The sequence below is a fragment of the Ambystoma mexicanum genome, chromosome 4p (genome assembly GCF_040938575.1).
Source record: "Ambystoma mexicanum isolate Mex_15411 chromosome 4p, UKY_AmexF1_1, whole genome shotgun sequence".
Classification (NCBI taxonomy): domain Eukaryota; kingdom Metazoa; phylum Chordata; class Amphibia; order Caudata; family Ambystomatidae; genus Ambystoma; species Ambystoma mexicanum.
The window spans coordinates 277437596-277459947 of NC_090927.1; the positions used below are offsets into that span (position 1 = coordinate 277437596).

Here is a 22352-nt window from a genome sequence, read left to right on the forward strand (position 1 = left end):
GGAGCTCCTTAAGTAGCGGGGGGAAGTTCATCTTATACGCTTCTTCTATTTTCCGTGGAACCTTCACTCCCAGGTAGGTGAAATGTGAGGTAGTCCATTGGATGGGGTGACTGCTAGCTAAAGATTTTATCGTGCCACTTGGTATGTTGATTCCCAGGGCTGTGGATTTCTCGAGGTTAATTGAGAATCCAGATGCTGCTCCGAAGTTAGCCAGTTCGATCCAGAGTGCTTCCATGGATGTCTTTGGCTTGGTCAGGGATAGTAGAACATCGTCTGCATATAGCGCTATCTTATATACCTCTCCTTTGATCGATAGCCCGCTTATTGAGGGATTTTGGAGCACTCTGTTGGCGAATGGTTCCATGGACAGAGCAAAGATAAGGATGGACAGCGGGCAGCCCTGCCTCGTGCCTCTGGAGATATGAATTCTGGGTGATTTGTTGTCATTTATTCTTAGTGCTGTGGAGGGGTGTTGGTAGTTAGCCAGGGTCCATGTTCGGAACTTGGGGCCAATGCCCAGAAGCTTGAGGGTTTCCTCTATGTATCCCCAGTCTAACATATCGAACGCTTTGTTTGCGTGTAGGGACAGTACTGCCATTTTTTTGCCCGATCTCCCTGCCGATTCAATGATATTTAGGGGTGCGCCTGGTGTTGTCGAAGGTACTTCGCCCTGGGATAAATCCCGTCTGATCTGGGTGGATCAGCTCTGGGAGGTGTTTTGCCAGTCTGCTTGCTAGAATTTTCGAGAAGATTTTTGCATCGTCATTCAGCAATGTGATAGGCCTATATGAGGAGCAGAGCTCTGGGTTTCTTCCCGGCTTTAGTAGCAGAACCATTAGGGACTCCTCCATAGATGGGGTGATGGAACCTGATTCCAGAAAGGAGTTGTACAGTGAGGCCAGGCGAGGGGCCAGAATATTTATAAAATTGGGCGGTCAGGCCTTCTGGGCCTGGGGTTGTGTTTTTCAAGAGCCGAATTGTTTCCGCTACTTCCTCCTCTGAGACTGGTAGTTCTAAAGAGTCGAGCTGAGGGCGCAGAGGGTCTCGCCGGATTGGGCGCAGATATTGGGCTTGCGCTTCCTTGCTTGTAGCCGGGCGTGACATGATTCCTGTGTGATGTTTGGTGAGGATCTCCATTTTGTCTGCTTCCGTGCAGTAAAGCATTCCTCCTTGGTCCCGAAGCATTAGTATCTTGTTTCGGGCGTGTAGTTTCTTCAGTTTCTGGACCAACAGACGGTTGGCCTTGTTGCTATTTATGTAGTAAAATAGTTTTGTGTAGGATAGTGCTCGGGCCGTTTTGTCTGCCAGGTGCATTTCCAGTTTTGTCTTCGCTCTTTTGAGCTCTCTGCTTATTTGCATGGTTTGGCAGATTTTGTATCGTGCTTCTATTTCTCTAATTTCTGCCTCAAGCTTTGTGAGTTGAATTTGGTGTTTTCTTTTCTGTGTTGACGAGCAGCTGATTGCCACCCCTCTAATAACCGGCTTCATTGCATCCCAGACCATTGCTTCGGAGGTGCCTTTGTCCGCGTTCTCTGAAAAGTAGTTCTCCAGGGCCTCCTGAAGTTCGGAGCTTGATGCAATGTCCGCTAAAATGTAATCCTGGAGCTTCCAGGTTCTCTGAGTGGGTGCTGGGAGGCCCTCCACTAACAGCTTGGCTATGACTGGGGCATGATCGGATATTACTCAATGGCCGATTTGGATGTCCTCGATGCAGGGGAAGAGTTTGCTAGTCATGAGCAGGAGGTCTATTCTTGAGTAACCTCTGTGAACGTGAGAGAAGAATGTATAGTCTCGCTCTCCCTGATGGGCCAGTCTCCAGACATCAATAGTACCGTAGACCTCAGAAAATCCGCCATCCCCAGTGCCCGAATGAAGTCCTCTCTCGAGGGCGGAAGTGTCTTGTCTGTGGGGTCTGCGGTGAGATTGAAGTCTCCTCCAATTAGGAGGCGCCCTTCTGTGAAGGCGGTGATTGTGGGGAGCACGTTGCTGAGAAAGCGTTCCTGCCCAGAGTTTGGGGCATATATTGCTGCTATTGTGTTGGGTAGATTTATTAGGAGTCCCTTGAGCAGAATATATCTCCCTGCTGGGTCGCGCTTAAGTGAGATTTGGGTGAGCTGCACAGCTCGGCTAAGGAAGATGGCTACTCCCCTTTTTTTTTGGCCTGAGGAGGCAAAGAACTTCGTAGGGTATTGACGGTAATTAACTCTCTTTTCGTCCGTTTGCAGTAGGTGGGTTTCCTGAAGGCACACAATGTCGGCTTCTAAGTGACTCAGTCTCTGTTCCACTGATTTCCGTTTCCTAGGTGAATTCAGCACTTGAACATTCCATGTTACCATGGATAGTTCCTTAGTGGACTCCATCACTTGTGATGATGTCGCTTTTGTGTTCATTGGGCTGTTCTCGTTGTGATGCCTCCGGTGCATTAACTTCCTTGTGTATTGCTGGGTTTTTAGTTTCTATTCCCCGTTTTTGAGTCCCTCCCTCTCTCCTCCCCCCCACCTCTACCAATCGAGTTTTTAGGCCCATGGAAGTCAGCTCGTCTGCCAACGGGGCATCCGGCTGGGCCAACGCACCCTTGCTGCTTGGAGGCAACGGTGCCTCAGCTGTAAATTGGTGAAGCGATGTGGATCTGATGTGATAAAATCGTGTTGTTCTCTTTTCTCGTGCTTTTGTTAGGTGACCCTCATTTTGAATCCATGTTGGGAGATGAGCCCAGGTCTAGCCATTTACTTTGTTTTTGGTTGGTGGGCCTCGGAGTTTTCGGCGTCTACCTACTTTGGTCCAGGCGGAGTCAGCCCCCCTTGTTCTTGGTGTTCGCGCTGGGGTATTTCGGGCTTGGTTGGCGTCTTCCGGTCTGGATTTAAAAATCTCTCTCCCTCCTGCAAGGTGCGGATCAGACAGGGTTTACCCTCCCATGAGAATGCAAGGGCTGTGGGGAACGTCCAATGGTAAGGGGTTTTCTTCTCCCTGAGCCAGATCGTGATGGGTCGTAAGGCCTTTCTTTATGCCAGTGTTATGGCTGCTAGGTCCTGGTAGAGGGAGATTGAGGCGTCTCTGAAGGGATGTATACGAATTGTTCGAACTACAATTGTTCGAATTACAATTGACCTTTGCACAATTGACCGAATTGTGAAGGTCAATTGTTACATATATGCGGGGGGAAACCCCCCGCAACTCCCCATTATATATATAAATATATATATATACATATATATATATATATATATATATTACCAAACCAATATATATATATATATATATATATATAAATTTATATATATATATGTATATATATATATATATATGTGCGGTCAATTGTGCAAAGGTCAATTCGGACCCTCGACTTTCGGTCAATTCGGTAATTCGAACAATTGTGTTCGAACAATTTCGCTAATACCCTCTGAAGAGGACGCAAGGGGAGTCCCTGGCCTCCCTCATGATTTTCTCTTGGACCTTGTAAAAGTGTACTCTGGCTAGGACATCCAGTGGGGTGTCTGCGTTTGTTCTGGATCTCGTTCGATGCACCCTATCCAACTCCAGTGGGGCGTCGTCATGGAGGGTAATAATGAACCTAAATAGGTCCTCCACATAGCGGGGAAGATCAGTATCCGGGATTGTCTTCGGGATTCCCCTTAAGTGGATGTTGTTCCGGTGAGAGCGATTTTCGGCGTCCTCCTGCCTTGCTTCCATTGCTTCGCATCGAGCCTCGAGGGCTGTGATTCTGTCCGAACTTTCGCCAGTCTCGTGCCCGTGGTCGCATAGGGTCGCTTCCACCTCTTCGTTCTTGCATCCACTTCCCCCACTCGTTTGTCTAGTGCCGCAATCTTACCCATGACTTCTTCTGTGCCCCTTTGGTATTCTTTTGTGAGGGCTTGCAGGAACTCCCGCAAGTCCGATTTGGTCACCGACTGTGCCATGGTGGCGGGATCCGCGGTAGTGGTTTGGGTTGCGGTTGATGTCTCAGGTCGGTCCCCCTTTTTGGGCTTGTCTATGCTCGGGGCTGCCAGTAGAGCCGAGATATCTGTTTGTTTTGTGGCTTTGAGCACTTTCGCCATCTTTGTAGGGGAGGACCTCGCTTGTGCTGTCTTGGGGAAGGGTTCCTTCTGGTTTGGTGGGTCCCGCGTAGGTTGCGGTAGATTGGGCCTGGAGTCGCTCGCTTGCTTGGTGGTGCGATTGGTTCCTCGAGCCTTAGGAGGTACAGGCCTCCATCCGGTTGCCTGGTTTCTTGGGGTTTTTCCGATTCTTGCTATTAAAGTGTTGTGTAGGACCCCTGGGTAATCGCTGTTGGGGCCTTGATGGCTGCTAAGCGTTGGGTGGCGCTTCTGCACTCCCCTGCCTGATTGCGCCTTATTATGTCTCAGTGGCCACTGTATTTTGGTAGAGGCAGTGGGACAGCCTTGAGTGATTCGCCCCTCTACTCCCCGTCAGGGGGTGGTTGAATGCCCCTTTAGGGCCCTCCTCGGAGTTTGGTTCACCCCCTGCGACCGGGTGGGTCTGTGGGGGCCGGTGGAGCCCTGCACCTACTCTGGTCTCCCTCCGCGTCTGTTGCGGGAGACCCGCTGAGTCCTGGTAGTAAAATCGTGCCCCCGAGGGGCCATTGGTGAGGCCGGGGGAGGCGCTTAGTTTCTTTCACGCTGGCTCGGGGTGGTCAGTACCGGCCCCCCTCTGGTGTTTCCATGAGTCTAGGAGGGGGGGGAACCGTGTCCACCCCCCTTAGATCAAAGCTGTCCTGGGCCCTTACTGGGCTTATGGGGGTCCCACTGATGTTATGGAGATTACGGCAGGTGCCGCCCTACCTGTCTCCTTTGGGGTAGATGTCTGGGGACCTTCTTCAGACCCCCCACTCCTTAATGAATCGAAGCGGGGCTGCAGCCACCCCAGGCCCGAATCCCTCCACGCAGCTTCTATTTTCTATTAGCTGCTGGCTAACAGGCGGCGTCCATGTTCGGAGACCCGGAGCGGGGGGAGGCAGCCGGAGCCCCCGCTGTGTTGGTCGTGCGGGGCGCCGCCGGGTGCCGACTCAGTCACCCCGAAGGCAGCTCCCCGACTGGCTCGCTGGGCTCAGCTTTGCGCTCCGCCCTCTCTGCTGTGCTCCACGGGACTCGCGGAGCAGTTTGTTACATTCAGTATGAAGCCGCCGGGTGCTGAACCATTCACCCCGAGGAGCGTGCCCAGTTTGGCATCCCAGCGAAACACCCCTTGAGGCGGGATGTCATGTTTGAGCCCCTTTTCTGTCAGCCTCCTGATCGCGGCTCTCCCTCCAGCGAGCCGGACCGCCGAGCGCCGATGTAGTCACCCCGATGGCAGTGCTGCGTGCTCCCTCGGCTCCCTCTTGCTAGGGCGGGCGGGGCTGACAGCCATATCGGGGGCTGCACTCTATGCTCCGGGATCGCTGAGCTTCACGGGACCCTCAGGGGTTTGCAGCCTAAGGGTCACGGTGCTCCGCATTGGCTCCAAGGATTGCTAGGCTCTGATGGCCGCCATCTTGTGTGCGGGCTCCCTCCTTCCCCCGTGACCGCAGATCCCACAGATTTGCTTCGGTTTCCCAGCCCGCAGCGGGACCGGGGCTAGTTCAAAATACGCAGAGAGGATTCCGCCATCAGGTACACCGTTCGTGTGTGCTGCGGGTCGATATTCACCAACGCATTTTCAGCAGATGCGTGGCGACAGCCGGGAGCTCTCACGGAGCCGGATCGAGCATTTTGGCTCCAAGCCACGCCCCCAGGCACAGTTCTTTTTATTCATTCTTAGATATGAGACAATATTGTGGAAATATAGCCCTATTCATCTCCATAATAAAATGTTTCTTTCATCACAGGTACAACTAGGGCAGAATCTTTTGAATGCATGATATTCAATGCTTGATTTTAAATCTAATGTCTATGAAGGCAGCATGAAAATCTGCATCTGCCTGGAGCGGACTATGTATTCGGCAACACATCAAGGAGAAAATGCTTCATTGTACCAATTAAATTGTTCCAGGACATTGAAGTGCAAGGCATATTCCATTTATCATGTCTGTAGCTCCTGAGCACCCTACAAGCCATGGGCCAAAGGTCCCAAGAAACCAGAACGAACAGCAATAGCAAGGTGCAGGAAATGCTGCAACCCTTAGCTGCGGCATGCAGACTTGCAAGTTCACCTCCACCTAGAAGGCAAATGTAAGAACTGCACTGCAGGTACCGTGGAGAATTATACCCACAATAAGCAAGTAGGTGCCTTTTCTACAGAAACACCCCTCCCCCCTGTCAACCTATTTGTCAAAAGAGGGGCTGGCTGGATTGGAAACCTCCCTAATGTCTGAAGATGTATTCAGCCAGTGCACCATGTAGCTTAAGGTCTGCACAAGGGCCATGTCCAATCCACTTCTACTTGCCAGCCGTGTCTTCTCTATCATGAATAGCTAAGAAGCAAAGAATCAATATGCCAGATTTAGAAGAGGAAGTCCATGACAGGAGAGAGCTCTGTTGCCTGCTTTGCTAGACCCTGTTATCAGGGGCGGCTCCTCCATAATGGGCGAGGAGGCATCAACCCACCAGTTCTTGGCCCCCTCTCATCCATTATGGAGAAGCCGGCCCAGTAAAATACAAGCACTTCCTCAGCTGTTTTTTTCAGGTGAGGGAGTGCTCTTAACTATGAAAGGGAGACTTTGTTTCCCTTTCACATTTACATTTCCCTAGTCATGCAAGCTCAATGAGCCATGCAAGGCTGCAGGCGTTTGCTTCCCCAGCCTTGCATGGCTCATAGGAAATGCTGGCTTGTGAACTGCATGTCTGTATGTGCAAGGAGGTGCTCCTCATACATACAGACAGAGCAGGCTGGAGTGGGGCACCTACGTACCCACGCTCAGGCCCCTTGCACGCATGAGCAGGAACCAGGAAACTTTCTGATTCCTGTTCATGCTTGCAGGGGGCTGGATAACTGGATCTTCCAGAGCCGCGGCAGAAGGTACATTTGTTTATGTTCATTTTTTAACATTTAAATTATGTGTTTAGATGCGTGCATGCTTGTGTTGTTAGGTGAATGCATGATGGTGGATGATGGATGCTGGTGTGAATGAGAGTGCTTTCTGTGTGCATTTTGTGTAAATGTGTGTGTTGGTATGTTCGTTTATTTAGTATTTAAGAATGTGTATGGATGCGTGTATGCGTGTATGCATGTGTTATGATGAGTGAGTGCATGATGGATGCTCGTGTGAATGAAAGACTGCTTGCAGTGCGTATGTTGTCTAAATGTGCATTTGTATGTTAAATTTAAATATGTGTGTGGATGTGTGCATGCTGGTGTTTTGAGTGAGTGCATGATGGATGTTCGTGTGCATGAAACAGAGTGCTTGGTGTGTATGTTGTGCAAATGTGTGTGTTTATATGTATTATTTAAATATGTGTATGGATGCATGTATGCTTGTGTTATGAGTGAGTGCATGATGGGTGCTGGTGTAAAAGAAACAGTGCTTGCTGTGTGTATGTTGTGAAAATGTGTGTGTTTGTATAATAATAATAATAATAATAATAATAATAATAATAATAATAATAATAATAATAATAATGTTTATTATTTAAATATGTGTATGGATTCATGTGTGCTTGTGTTATGAGTGAGTGCATGATGGGTGCTTGTGTGAATAAAAGAGTGCTTGATGTGTGTATGTTGTGAAAATGTGTGTGTTTGAATGTTTATTATTTAAGTATGTGTATGGATGCATGTATGCTTGTGTTATGAGTGAGTGCATGATGGGTGCTCCTGTGAAGGAAAGAGTGCTTGTTGTGTAAATGTGTGTGTTTGTATGTTTATTATTTAAATATGTGTATGGATGTGTGTATGCTTGTGTTTTGAGTAAGTGCATGATGAATGTTTGTGTGAATGAAACAGAGAGTGCTTGCTGTGTGTATGTTGTGTAAATGTGTGTGTTTTTATGTTTATTATTTAAATGTGTGTATGCTTGTGTTGATGATGGGTGCTAGTGTGAATGAAAGAGTGCTTGATGTGTGTATGTTGTGAGTGCATGTTGTGTAAATGTGTGTGTTTGTATGTTTATTTATTATTTAAATATGTGCATGGATGCGTGTATGCTTGTGTTATGAGTGAGTGCATGATAGGTGCTCGTGACTGTGAATGAGACGGTGCGTTCTTGCTGTGTGTATGTTGTGTAAGTGTGCATGTGTGTGTGTGTGTTTGTGCTGGTCCGATATGATTTTGGTGAGTGGGGGTAGGAGGTTTGTATAGGAGAGGGGTTAAAGGATGTCCCTCCTCACACAGAAATGCCCAATGGCAGTACCTAATCTCAGTGGCCATGTCCAAAGACACAAGAAAAATGTGGAAAGTACTTGGGTCATTCAACTTGCCCAAGGCCAGACAAGTACCATGTAGCATAGGGGAACATGCGTGGATAAAAAATATAAGCAATACATTTATGTGACCTTTTGAACCCAAGGTGGAAGCGCACATCCCCGGGAAAAGATTTAATTTAGATTCCGATTTGGGGGACATTGAAGCAAAAATTCATAGACTCAAGCAATCCAGAGCGCTGGGCACTAATGTCCTTGCCAATGTAGTACTGAAGAGTTCCCCCAATTATTGGGCAAAAATGCTGCATATACTCTACGCTAAAGTTTACAAAGAGGGGAACATTCCCTTACCCTGGCATAGCTCTAGCCTTGTTCCCATCTACAAGAGGGGAAAGAGATTGTTGCCCGAGGATGTCAGGTTTCTTGCGATGCTAGACGTATCGGGCAAAATATTTGCCTCACTTGTACTTGATGACCTGGAAATGTGGGCCCGCTCCTCAAACTTGTTGGGTGACTTTCAGATGGGCTTTAGGAGGGGATCAAGCACCACCAATTGTCTATGGTTGATGGACACTCTTATTAGGACGGATAGAACAAACAAACAGCCAGGGCTATATTTAGCCATGATTGATTTTCGATCAGCATTTGACGGAAATAAACTTTGAACAAAAATGGAGGACTTTGATTGTCCGAAAGACCTCCTTGTGGTAGTTCAAGGCTTACATCAGAACACAACGGCCCAGGTTAAGCTGGATGCTAGAGGTGCCATCTCTGCGCCCATAAGAATAAACAAATTCATTCATAAGAATAGGCAAAGTTGTGAAACAAGGTTGTGCGTGGGCCTCTTTACTTTTCAATATATATTTGGCGGACCTACCTGAATATTTGAGTCATGCAAATATGTGCCTGCCAGAGTTGCTGGCGGGAAGGTGGTTTGCCTGTCCTACGCTGACGATCTTGTGCTGTGCGACTATACCTTCTCTGGCCTATTAAGATCCCTAGCAGAATTGCAAAATTATGCAGAGCACTTTGGCCTAAAAACGTATTAAGAAAGGGCCAAGCTAGTGCACTTTGTTCGCAAACAGACCACTACTCCTAGAATGGAGTTGGCAGGCAACCAAATTGAGTACCTTGAATGTTTCAATGGGCTTAGAATTTGCATCAAGGGGCGACCATGTAACTGTAATAAATGGGAATAAGCGAAAAGCTATTTTCTTGATACATTTGATATCTAAATGTGTCAGGGAAACTTCAGGCTACAGCTTATATGGGATTATGACCCTTTATAAACAGTGCTTTTGTGCATCCATTCTTTAGGCGCTCTGTATGCCAGATCTATTTTGGCTGAAAATTATCGAGGGCAATTTCTGGAGGAGGATGCTGGGACTCAGCCATTCTGTGCCTATTGAAGTTATCAGACTGGAAACGGGCCTTACCTCACTAGTCGCACTGGCCCTGAAGAGGCGCTGTTTGTTATACTTAAAAGCTCGATCCGCACCAATTTGCCCCCTATTACAATTACCGGCAGAGGGAAACAAAGCTAATGTACGTATCGGGCTTCACTCCCTAGTATACAAGACCTTTGACTTAATAGATTGGCAACCCGAATGGGGGAAGATTATCACACGGTAAGCAAGCGATTTGTAGAAAATCTTGAGCATTGGGATTGGTATGCAAATTACAGCCATCTGGCCCCACTTAGTAGTTGTAAGGAAATGATGAGTAACCTTGCGCACAAACTAAAAGTACCACAGAGATACTTGAAAATCTGCCCTTCTCCTGATTTGCACAGATCCCGTCTTCTACTATAGTAAATACGCTACCAGTCTTAGCATCAATTGGCCCTGAACATAAGATCGACAGAGAGGACAGGATATGTCGTCTCTGTAATGTTCACGGTAAAACAGAGACGACGTGCCATGTCCTTACAGAATGCTGCAAGCAGGGCCATCTGTATCAGAAATTCTTGGGATCATTTGTTGTGAACCTCAAGAGTATTAAGAGAGAATCATTCTGGTCCTACTGTTTAAATACCGACAATACATTTTTGCATATTGCACTATATCATGTATAGAATGGGTTGAAGGCAACCGGTAAATTGTTATAATAACCAGGAATGCCCTCCTTCTTTTATTTTTCTTCGTCGCAAGACTCAAGGTTTCCTGTCCCTCTCTTTTTTTGATAATTGAATGTGTTCTTTATACTAATTTTAACTCATTATGTTTAGTTACATGATGTATTTATAATGTTTTCTTATATTTGTAATTAATGTGAATTTTTGATTGTTTTGCTTTATATTTGTTACATGTGAAAGTTATTTGAACTATAAACATAAATAAAATAAAATAAAAAATAAAATAAAATAGATTTGTTAGCAGGGTCCCACCTTGCATAGAAACTTGGCTGCCATGTTTTGAACTCTTTTCAAGTTGTGGATAGTCTTGTCTGGGATGCTAAGATAGTTGTCATTACAATAAGCAAGCCAAGATGATACAAGGGCATTGACCATTATAATCTCAAGTTTAAGAGAGAAGTATTTAAAGACTTTACGAAGGGTTTGTTGTTGAAAAAACTTGTTTTAGCTACAGCTGATATCTGAGCAGGCAACGACAAAGCTTTATCAAATTCATCTATCCAGAAGCTTGGGGATCCATTCACCAAAAGAATCTGTTTTGCTACAATTCAATTGAATTCAGTTTAAAAACATCTGTTAATCTACTGCTTCGAGCCAGGTTTTGAATATCTGAGCAATGATATCCGTGTTAGAGTTGAGACGCACAATCATCAGCGTCATGTGTCATTGTCCTATGGGTACATTTGAAACCTGAAAGAATGAATGAAGCCGCCAATTGGGATGCGTACAGGTTGAACAGTACTGGAGATACAGCAGAGTCCTGTGGAACCTCGCTTGATAGAGAGACATCTTGGGAATAAAAAAGGCCTGAAGCCACCACCTGAACAAGATCCAATAGGTTCTCGTGGTGAACCAAATATAATCCCACAGAAAGGTACAAAAGGACCAAAGCTGCAGCTTTAGCAACATCATTAACCTCAAATAGGTTTTCCTGCACATTCTCTAGAACGTTGTCGGTCCACATATCAGGGCAAAAACCTACCTGCTGTGGGTGAAGACCCGTTTCTTCAGCATTTGAGAAGCCACTGTTTTCTGAAGGGGATTTCTCAGAAAAGGAAGCTGCGAGATGGCGTGAGAATTGGATAAAAAGTTAGGGTCAAGAGTAGATTTCTCCAACAAGGGCTTGACCACAGAACATTTTAGGTCTTTAGGGACCAAAGGAGGAATATAAGACCCATGTAAAGTCTAAAAGTATTTCAGAAGTTATAACTGCAAATTTGCCTGTCAGTTGGAAACACGTCATGAGGAGGGCCAGAAGGTCTAGCAGTGGGGATGATTTTTATCACACACAGACATAGATGGCAATCAAAATGTAGTCAATTTCTGAGCTAGCCAAGAACTGAGGGGATAGATTGTTCATATGTAGCCATGGGAAAATTAAGGGATGGGATTTTCTGAGTAATGAATGCGGCAAGAGCATTACACAAGTCTTGAGACAGAATCACAGAACATCGATTACCAGAGGCTATCATAAATCATTACGGAAATAAAAGGTTTCTTTGACAGGGGAAAGGGCTGATACCACTCTGTCTGAGTGAACATGTACCTTGGCTATTTTAATAACCGTTTTGTATTCTTTAATAAAGACCAGGAGGTGGACGTTATATACATCTGGATACCCCAGTATTTCAAGGTCAGGTGAAAACCAAAGATTGGATGGTTTAGGTTTTGATATTTCTATCAACTTCAAAGGTGCAGTTTGATTGAGCGGCTCAGATAGAGTATTGTTAAATACCAGATGCACAGTCTCTGCGCCCAAGGGCGTCTCTATATTCATAAATGTGTATGGATTACAAAATGCAGCTGGTGTAACTGACTTCCATGAATGCATTAATCTCTAATCAGACGGTGGGTATCCAATCTGAAGTTTAGTCCTGAGTCAACATTCATAAGGACATAGTCAGATGAACCAGCTAGGAGGAGGGAGGAGATGCTAATGGGAGTGAGGGGGGAAATATGATCTAGCAGGTGGCCCTGATCGTGAGTAGCGGAAGTCACCAGAGGGTACAGTAACTGCGAAGCCAGATGGTCTGAACCAAAACTGGCAAAGGCGCGTTGATTGTAATATTAAACCAAACATTAACATCTCCCAGAATTATAAATTCAGGAGATTTTAAAAGAGACGCTAATAAATCAATGATCTTCTCCAGAATTGAGAAAATATTTACGCAGGTAGTGTTGTACCTATTCAGGAGATACGCTCTCTGTTCCCTCACAGTTTTGCAGGATTTGGGTGTCATCAGCATAATTTAGCAACAAGGGACCAACTTCTGAAATGTTATCACCCAGTTGCTGCAGATAGTAGTTGAAGAAAAGCAGCGACAGGGCAAAGCACGGAAGGAACCCATATGCAAACACCACCCAGCTCCCCGTTTTATTTATTTTTGACAATGGGCCAGGGTGGCATGTGTGTGACCGGGAGAGTGCAGGACTGATGCAGGGTTCATTTATTCTCTTGATACTGCCCTGGCTTGGCCAGATCTCCCGCCGCACTACAATTCACAGTGATTGCAGGAGTGCATGGTCCCCGGAATGCGGGACTGCTGGGCTCCCTGTATCCCATCCACTGCCTTGCTGCACACCAAGATCAGGGAGGTCATGGGGCCTATAGCAGATGGAGAGCAGGGGCTCTATGCCTCTCAGAAGAAGATCTGCATGGCATCTATACTCTCTAATGGAAGTGCTCTGCACCTTTGGTAGTGGGTTGGGATGTGGGAGCTCCACAGTGGTTAGTGAAAAAGGAAATGGTAGAGTAGGGTTGCTGTTACACCTTTTTCTGTCTGTGAGGCTGAGCTTCCCCGGCTCCAACGTGACATCCACTAGGAATTTATGTGGCAGTGCTCTCGTCCACGCAGCGGGCAGGTGCAGCGAGCACGCCGTCAGTGCGCCAAAGGCGCGCATAAGGCAAGCCTGTCTGTGCCCGCCCGTGCATGGACCAAGCACACTAAATAAAATATGAATAATCCCGAAACAGGTATACGACAAAGAGCACAGGATATGACCTGCACCCTGCTTATTTCTCTGGCGTCTTCTGATACATCGTGGCCAGTAGGATTCTTACCTCGCCCTCAGATTCTTACTACTACCACTACTACTTCAACCAGTCTCAAGTGTGGTATGCTGAATACACGCTCCATGGTGGCTCACGCTGTGCAGTGCCATGATCTGGTGTCTACACACCAGTTCGACCTTTTCTTACTTACGGAAACCTGGCTTCAGGAATCCTCGGGCCCTTCGGTGGTGCAGGCTCTTCCCCCGGGCTACAGTTTGATTCTTGCTGACCGTACCACCGCTCAATCCGGTGGAGGGGTCGCTATTATGTACAAAGATACCTACACTGCTCGGTGTACCCTACCTATTCATTCCTTGAGGATGGAGTGCCTTTTTGCTCATATGACCATCTCCCTTCAATCCACCCAGACCATCTTGGTAGTACACAGACCTCCGGGCGCTGATGCTAATATTTGCACTGCTTTCCCTGAATTTGTATCAGAATTTATGACAGAATATCCTACTCTCTAGGTTGCTGGCGACTTTAAACTGTCTCCTAACACTTTTACTCCTAATCAGGTTTCGTCCTTGTTGGCATCTATGGACAATTTGGGGCTCCCGCAACTGATTGGTAAACCCACTCACCAATTAGGCAACACCCTTGACTTCATATGTGCCCCTGTTTCTTCTGTCGAAATGTCTTCGCTTTACCCTCTTCTTTGGTCAGACCATTTCCTTATTCAATTTGTTCTTCCTTACCATCCCTCCAAGTCCTCAGTCCCTTAAACTTCCGCCCTTAGACATGACTGGCGGAAAACATCTCAATCTGAGCTTATCACAGCCCTACATGAACGCCTTTCCTCTGTCAGTTCTCCTACTCTTATTACATTTGAGAATGTCTTTCTGGAAGCGGCCGATCTTATGGCCCCGCTTAAACTGTCCAAAAGCATCAAGCATAGGTCAGAACCCTGGTTCTCTGACGAAATCAAATTTAAAAAGCTGGCCTGTAGAGAAGCTGAAAGGAACTGGAGGCTATGTTACTCTACTATAGCTAAGCTCACCTTTCGCAACCTGCTGACTAATTATCACCAGACTATTGTCCTGGCTAAAAAGACCTTCTTTGATGCCAAGATTGAAGCTGCCATAAATAAACCTAAGGCTCTATTTAAATTGGTTAGCTCCCTTTCTGCCCCTACTAAAATGGACTCTGCCATCACTCTGTCTCAAGTCTTGTGTGACTCTCTCGCAATCTTTTTCGCTTCTAAAATCAAATGTATACATGCAGCTATTGCTAAGGCTGCTTCTGCTACTGCTGTTTGTCAGAGCCCTCCTTGGCTTGCGGCCCCTACGGCATCATGGTTGTCCTTTTCTGTGTTTTCTAACTTTGAGATACTCAAAGCCATTCATGGCCTCAAATCTGCCTCTCCAGCAGATGCCATCCGCCTTACACTGATGAAAGGTACTGCGACCGACCTACTTCCCTATATTTCGGCCGCCATAAATAATTCATTCCAAACTGGGGTAATCCTTAGCCAATTTAAACATGTGCTGGTGCTTCCTCTGCTGAAGAAACCCACTCTTGATCCTAAGGTAATGGCTCATTTTAGGTCTATCTCTCTGCTTCCGTTCAATATGAAGCTGCTTGAGACTTTGGTTTCTATTCTTCTCTCCTCTTTCCTGGAATCATCCTGATTCTTTGACCCCTTTCAGTCTGCTTTCGCCCTGGTAGGGGTAGAGAGTCTGTACTTAACTCTGTCATGGACGACTTTGCCCGGTTAGTCGACCAGGGCGGGGTGGGAGCGGTATTATTATTGGATTTATCTGCCGCGTTTGACACAGTAGACCACCCCACTCTTCTGGCCCGGCTGTCTGATGCAGGCATCTCAGGTCAAGTCTTCGACTGGTTTAAAGTTTTATGACTGATCGGACCCAGTCAGTGTCTCTGCCTCCTTTTTGCTCCCTTCCTGGACTGCTTTTTTGTGGCGTCCCTCAGGGGTCTGCACTCTCCCCTATCCTTTTTAACATGTACATCCGCCCTCTCTTTCTTCTTATACTAGCACGTGGGTTTAGATATTTCTCATATGCCGATGATACGCAGATCCTTGTTTGGCTTGACCTCACCAGGGCTGATACTGAGTCCCGGCTACGAAGCTGCCTGGAAGGTCTTGGTACCCGGATGGCGACTAATTGGCTGAAGCTCAATGGTTCTAAAACTGAGGTTCTGGTGGTGGGCACCTCTAAACCCCATTCTTTTTGGACCTCTGAGTTCTGGCCTATTTCACTAGGCACGTGCCCTACACCAGCGACCTCAGTTAAAAATCTGGGTGTTCTGTTTTCATCTTCTCCCTCCCTGGCACCCCAGGTGGCATCTGTCTGTAAATCTGGGCACTTCAAACTACGGATTTTACGTAAGGTGCTCCCCTTCATTCCAGGTAAACATCCGGCTCCTGTGGTGGCTGCCCTGGTTCTGAGCACCACAGATTACTGCATCTCTCTTTACCTGGGTCAGCCAAGCTACCTCACTAAGCGCCTTCAACTGTTTCAAAACTCTGTGGTTCGGGCAGTGATTTGCCCTCCTCCCTGTGCTCACATGACTCCGCTGCTCAAGCAACTTCATTGGCTCCCGATTGAGAAACGCATACTTTTAAAATCCTTGTGCCTGGTACACCGCGTTTTCTACAATCAAGGCGCTGAATACATATAGGGAAAACGTTCCCACTATGTGCCATCCCGTCCTCTGCGCTCTCAGTCGGCTCTACTGATCGCTGTTCCGCGAGTTAGGCTGTCCCGGATTGGCGGTCGCGCCTTTTCTGTATTGGCTGCCATTCCCTGGAGCAGACTTCCCTTCCTTCTCTGCGCCAGCGAAAACCATCTGGTCTTCCGCCGTGACCTTAAGACTCTTTTGTTCTAGTACTTTGCTGCTGCACCTTACTGCCTACCCTAGCGCCAAGATACCTTCGGGTGAACGTGCGCTTTAGAAATTAATTTAACATAACATAACAGACACTGCTTTCAGCAGGTACGTGACATAACATCCCTGCTCTCATCTCCTCATGCATCACCGTGTGTGGACACACAGACATTCATGCAGAAATGTTGCACTCTGGACCTATATTTCTGCATCTCTCTTCAAATCTGCGAAAGCACCTGTGTAGCAATATATTTCCTCCGTGCAGGCTGTGCCAGGAAGGAGCCAAAACTAAAATGGCCGCGTTGAGATTAATGTTATTGAGTAATGAACAAAGGCGGAAGACAGTTATCAATGGTGAATCACATAAAAGAAAAACGCCAAAGCAGGTAATACAATCTAAGTCTATAAAGTTGCAGACAAACACAGGTGAATTATTAATAACGTTATACATAGTTCCTAGAGCGAGTGGACTGTCCTGGACTGTCCTTTGAGCTCTGATGTAGAAAGGTCCTCTAGATAACTGAACACACTATCAGGAATGGGCCAGCCCCACATTTCTCCCTAAGGAGGTTACAGAAAGCACTTTCCTGAACTAGACAATCAGGTCACAAATGTTTTACACTACACACACACATGGCTGTACCAGCAACCTCTGCGCTGCCCCTTCCCAGAATTGGCCTTCTCGTCAGTGTCGGGACAAGTATTTGCACCCAGGAGTCCTATCCTCCACTGAAACATTGCTCCTTTCACAGGCATCTGTTGCCATTGCATCCACGTCCTTAGAGCGATCACTGCCTCTGATGTGGCACCACCAAAGATGTCAATGTACCCTGCGTTGCCCAAATCCGCCATTCAACACCAACTGTGATTCCTACTGTAGCCAACTCAGAAGAATGCCGGCGAAAACCACCAAACCGAGTGCTGCTGCAACGAGCCATCGAGTGGCATAGAAACACTACAACCACACATTCCCGCTTTTTCATGCAATCCTTTTTCAGCAGGAACCCTATCATTGTGATCCTCTAAATACATGCAAAGAAGACTTTTTCCGGGACCTTTTTTATAGAAAAATCAAGCCACAGAATTTTCTGGCACGGCAACAAGTAAGGGATTGAACGGATACACCCGGGATCACCGTGAAACTGATCAAATCTAAAATTAATGAGGGAGAACAAAACGAAAGTTATTTTTTCTAAAATAGCTTTCGGTGTTGTCTCCCACAGACATTTTGGACCACCCCCTCACCCCACTCCCTTACTTACCTACTGGCGGCGCACAGCGAAGTGTGCAGCCGCCTCTGCAATCCCCCGGCAATGCCGGTTCCCTTCACGCACATGGAAGGGAACCGTCGCCGCTGGGAACTTTCCTTTTTTTTAAAGTTTGGTTGTCCCCCGATTTCCTTTCTATGGAAGCAGGGGACCCCCCCTAACCCTCTGCAATCCCACCAAAGTCCCGGAATGTCGATCAAGCGGGGGAGGGGCATCGCCGCAACCCCCGCCGCCCTTTTCGGCATCTTCTCCCATTGGATTTCTTCGGATTCCATGCACCCGCACTTTACCTTCAAAAATTGAGGGCAGGTCAAGTACCTCAATCACATATGCTGAGAAGTACCTCTCCCACAAAATAACCTTATTACCACCTAGAGTAACAAGGGCCTCATTTCATCATGTGGCTACAGTAGATGCTTCTTTCTTTTATACATTGGGACTTTTGATTTTCCTTTTGGCTGCTTATTGCCTTGTGCTACTGTTGCAAAGTGTGTATTAAAAAGGGATCCCTTACTACTAAAGTAGCACACTCCGCCTGGACTTCACCTGATCATTTGTATTATACTGCATCTGGAGTATCTGCGGTACCATGGGTAACACTCACAGCCCTGGAACGCAGCCCCCGGCACCGAGTGGACTCCAGTAGAAATACTGCCCGACATTCTTTCTTATCACTGGTACCAGGAAAAACTCCTGGGAACAGTAGACATGCAATTCGACGCACAGTGTGAAATCTTGGATTCATTTTAATCCGGATTATGTTTGAATGTGCTATATGCTTATTCACTAAGGATATCAAGGACCTGCACATTAATGTTCAATGGCATGTTACAAAATGAATTAGTCACCATGAAGTGTTTGAGGGTAATCCAAACAAAAAGCTATCTGTCCATCTACCTGCATGTTTGGGCTGTTATTTAGAATTAACAGTAGGACCCAAAGACAATCTTCCAAAGCAATCCAGACAGGAAGGCGAGTCTCAAGGGTTGACCAGTACTGTATTGTCCATTGTTGTCACCCTGGGGCCTGGTTATGCCCATCTCCACTTATGGTATGTTATATGTTTACATGTTTCAGATCTGAATGCTAAAGGTGTTATTCTTCAGGCCTTTGAAATGTTTCGCCTAAAGTCTTGTGTTGACTTCAAACCATATGAAGGAGAGAAGACGTATATCAAGTTTGAGAAACTGGATGGGTAAGCACTCGTAACTTAAGTGACCTCTATGCAGGCACTGGAATACTGTTACACGGATGTATGTGATTTCTTTGAAAATATTTTACCTAATAGAGATTTCACCGAATCCGTTTCACCGAAAAACGAATTTAACTTTTGCCGTTTTCTACTTTTATTTTTTTTATAATGTGGGGGGAGACCCCCGCAGCTCCCGTCACCACTCTCTACCCTAAGTTATACCTTTATCCCACCTATTATCCACTATACATATACCACTTTACCTACCATTTTCGGTAAAATAAATTTGGTGAAATCTCATTAGGTAAAATTGTATTCAGTGAAATGTAGGTATACGCTGTTACACCATGTTAATAATCATTGGATCATGGCTTTATGTTGACATCATTTAATAAACCCATTTGTGCACATTTGTATCCGTAGGTGCTGGTCCTACGTTGGTGACTTGCACCGTGGGCAGAGCCTGTCGATAGGCGAAGGATGCGACTACAAGGCCATTGTTGAGCATGAACTGCTGCATGCACTTGGATTCTATCACGAGCACTCAAGGACTGACCGGGATGACTATGTGCACATTTGGTGGGATGAAATTATTGAAGGTAATTCATGTTATTTCCGTGCCAACGATGATGCAATATGAAAGCAGGGGCCTGCACCCTGTGGCTCTCCAGATGTCTTGGAATACGGCTCCCGTGATCCCTCACGATTGGCTATGCTTGCTACAACTGATGTATTCCAAAACGTCTGCTGAGTAAAGTCTTAAAGGTTTAGTATTGTGAAAATGTGTCTGCTAGGGCACATGACAGAATCATCCATAAATCATGGTGAATGGTGAATGAATGTGAGAGAGCATCAATGCATGGAGTTAATACCATTTCAGAAACAGGTGGGTAATCTCAAGATGCATGCTACAGGATGATGCCTGGGACCTGCTAGAAGCAGCTGCCTTGAGAATGTGACAAGAAAAAGAGACTGGAAAGTAGAACTAGATGCTAACTGAAGCCTCAGAGACAATGCTATGCAGGATGACTGTACCAGGTCTATGCAGGACTGACATACACCCCAATGAAACATGGTATATACTGGCATTGTGAGACATAGCAAGTGCCTTATGGGGGTAGGGTGTGAGTGTTTCCATAGCCCATAATGTCACGAGAAGTAAAAACAGTCCCTGAAATCAAAGTAACCTTTTAAGGTCATATATCTTCCTTTTGTCTAGAACTCCTTGTGCACATTGCCTAAAAGAAGCTAAACATTAACATGTACTACAGGTGAATGCACACACCTGTTGACATCACAGGAAGTGACCCGACAACTCCTTTGGCTTTGGATATATTGTAGAAGTGGCGTCATTGAGGTAAAAGAAATAATAGGCACAACATTAATGAAACTGCAAATTGGCAATTAATCAGGCGAAGGCTATTTTAGTTTTCAGTCAAATATTTACTAGGATGCTGCTTTAATGTAGCATGGGATCATGATATTCAAGGGATACAGCCAAAAGAGCAAACACAGACTATTAACACTGCCTAAAATGCAGACCAGTCTCTTAGCAGCTATACCCCTGCATTCCATTGCTGAAACAGCCTCAAATGCCCAGGTATTGCGGTGACATGACAAGTGCTGCGCCTTATATGCAGGTACTGTCATCTTATGCCAGTGGTACGATTGCTGTCAAGGTAAAGTGATCCTTTGTAAGGTACAGCCTAACTTAGCCTTACATATCCATGGGATGCAACCATGTGCAAACTGAAGCTTGAAATGCTGAAGTATTTAAGTCTTAAGCAAGTTAAAGCCTCCAATGCCAGGCACAGTTCTAATATAAACAAAAAATTTGATATGTAGAAGATTTTGAATCAATCTTAACCACTGGCAATGCTCTGGGCAACCTTCCACACCACCATCTACACGATTGCAGAAGGGTACCGGCCACATGCAAATATGTTGGGTACTACCACCAATGGGCGTTGCCAAACTGCCTGGCCACGTCCCCTCTGCATGGAACACAAGCAACCCAGACAGTTAGAGCTCCTCTCCACCCTCCGACACAGGGCTGGAGCCCTCTTCGCCATCAATGCAGCAGGATCAGCTGCCCCATCATATGGACCCTGACCGCGGCAGGAGCAGCTAGACACCGACGTGAGCTGAGCGGCTCAGCATTCGCTGTCCAGGAGCACCGCAACTTCAGCTGATCTGCAGCTGACAAGGCTATCGGAAAGAAATCCGCCAGCACTTTGGGCTACATTGTCCCCCACGCCATTATACACGTGGAAGCCACTGATTCGTGCTTCCTCACCACATTGTAAAATGGCTGCCGCCTCTATTGCCTGATTTGTTTATTCTGGTTGTCAGGCAACCACTACGGACATGCTTATAGGCCGCAACAGGCGACCGGGAGGCATTAGCTGGGCCCTTTGCAACGAAGGCCCTTGAGGAAAAGGCCCCACCTGTCTGGACCTGCAGTTAGAGCTCCTCTCCCCCCTCCGACACAGGACTGGAGCCCTCTTTGCCATCAAGGCTGCAGGAGCAGCTGCCCCATCATCCGTACCCTGACCGCTGCAGGAGCAGCTAGACACCAACGTGAGCTGAGCGGCTCAGCATTCGCTGTCCAGGAGCACCGCAACGTCAGCTGATCCTCAGCTGACAAGGCTACCGGAAAGAAATCTGCCAGCACCTTGGGCTCCATTGTCCCCAACGCCATCATACACGTGGAAGCCACTGATCTGTGCTTCCTCACCACATTGTAAAATGGCCACCGCCTCTATTGCCTGATTTGTTTATTCTGGTTGCCAGGCAACCAGTATGGATGCGCTTATATGCTGCAACAGGCGACCAGAAGGCGTTAGCCGGGCCCCTTGCGACGAAGGCCCATAAGAAATAGGCCTCACCTGTCTGGACCTGTCCGGGCCGGAAGGGCTACCAAGACTTTTCTGTCCGCACATCTGAGACTGTTCTCACTACCCAACTACTGTGCCTCGCAATCCTGTACTTTGTTCCGCCCCCACCATCTGTTTGCAGGTAAGAACCGTGCTTTTGACATAATTGCACCATGTTTTGCTAGATTTTCATTTGCATTTGCATATTTGCCTAGCATAACTAACGTAAGCATTTCCCACCTCGCTTGTCCTTATATGCCATATTTCGCACTTTGTAAGCTTTATACATGCCTAGTACCCTCTGACTCCTCTCTGTGTTGCAGCTACCTCTAACAACGGCTTGAATAACTTTGTTGCTCTGGTCACTTCAAGCCTACAAGTACAACTGGCCTGAAATTGCTATCACCTTGATCCCAACTAGCCGGTTAGTGCACATTAGGATATCTAGTTGTTGTACTATAGCACCTTACGCTGCTCTCTGTGTCATCACCACGCATCACAAGCTAAACAGCATTGATGTTACCATTATGTATTTACTGGCCTGTACACGTATAAACAGAGCTTGTTCACTGCCCTAGACAATGCGTTAAGCTTGTCTTCCTGAGTGCTCTCCCCACATGATGTGGCACGATCACTCAGCATACATTACCTAAATTGTTTATTTACCATTGCGGCTCACCTGGTTCAATTAT

At 46.6% G+C, this 22352-nt stretch overlaps 1 protein-coding gene across 1 annotated transcript in view; it reads left to right on the forward strand.

The window, feature by feature from the left end:
- Positions 1–14334: 14334 nt before the first annotated feature.
- The window catches only part of LOC138452820 (meprin A subunit alpha-like), a 142639-nt gene continuing 134621 nt past the window's right edge, over positions 14335–22352 (forward strand). The window contains exons 1-3 of the mRNA XM_069605161.1: positions 14335–14872; positions 18670–18787; positions 19208–19383. Coding sequence (XP_069461262.1) covers positions 14335–14872; positions 18670–18787; positions 19208–19383 — 832 coding nt within the window. The remainder of the gene's footprint in view (positions 14873–18669; positions 18788–19207; positions 19384–22352) is intronic.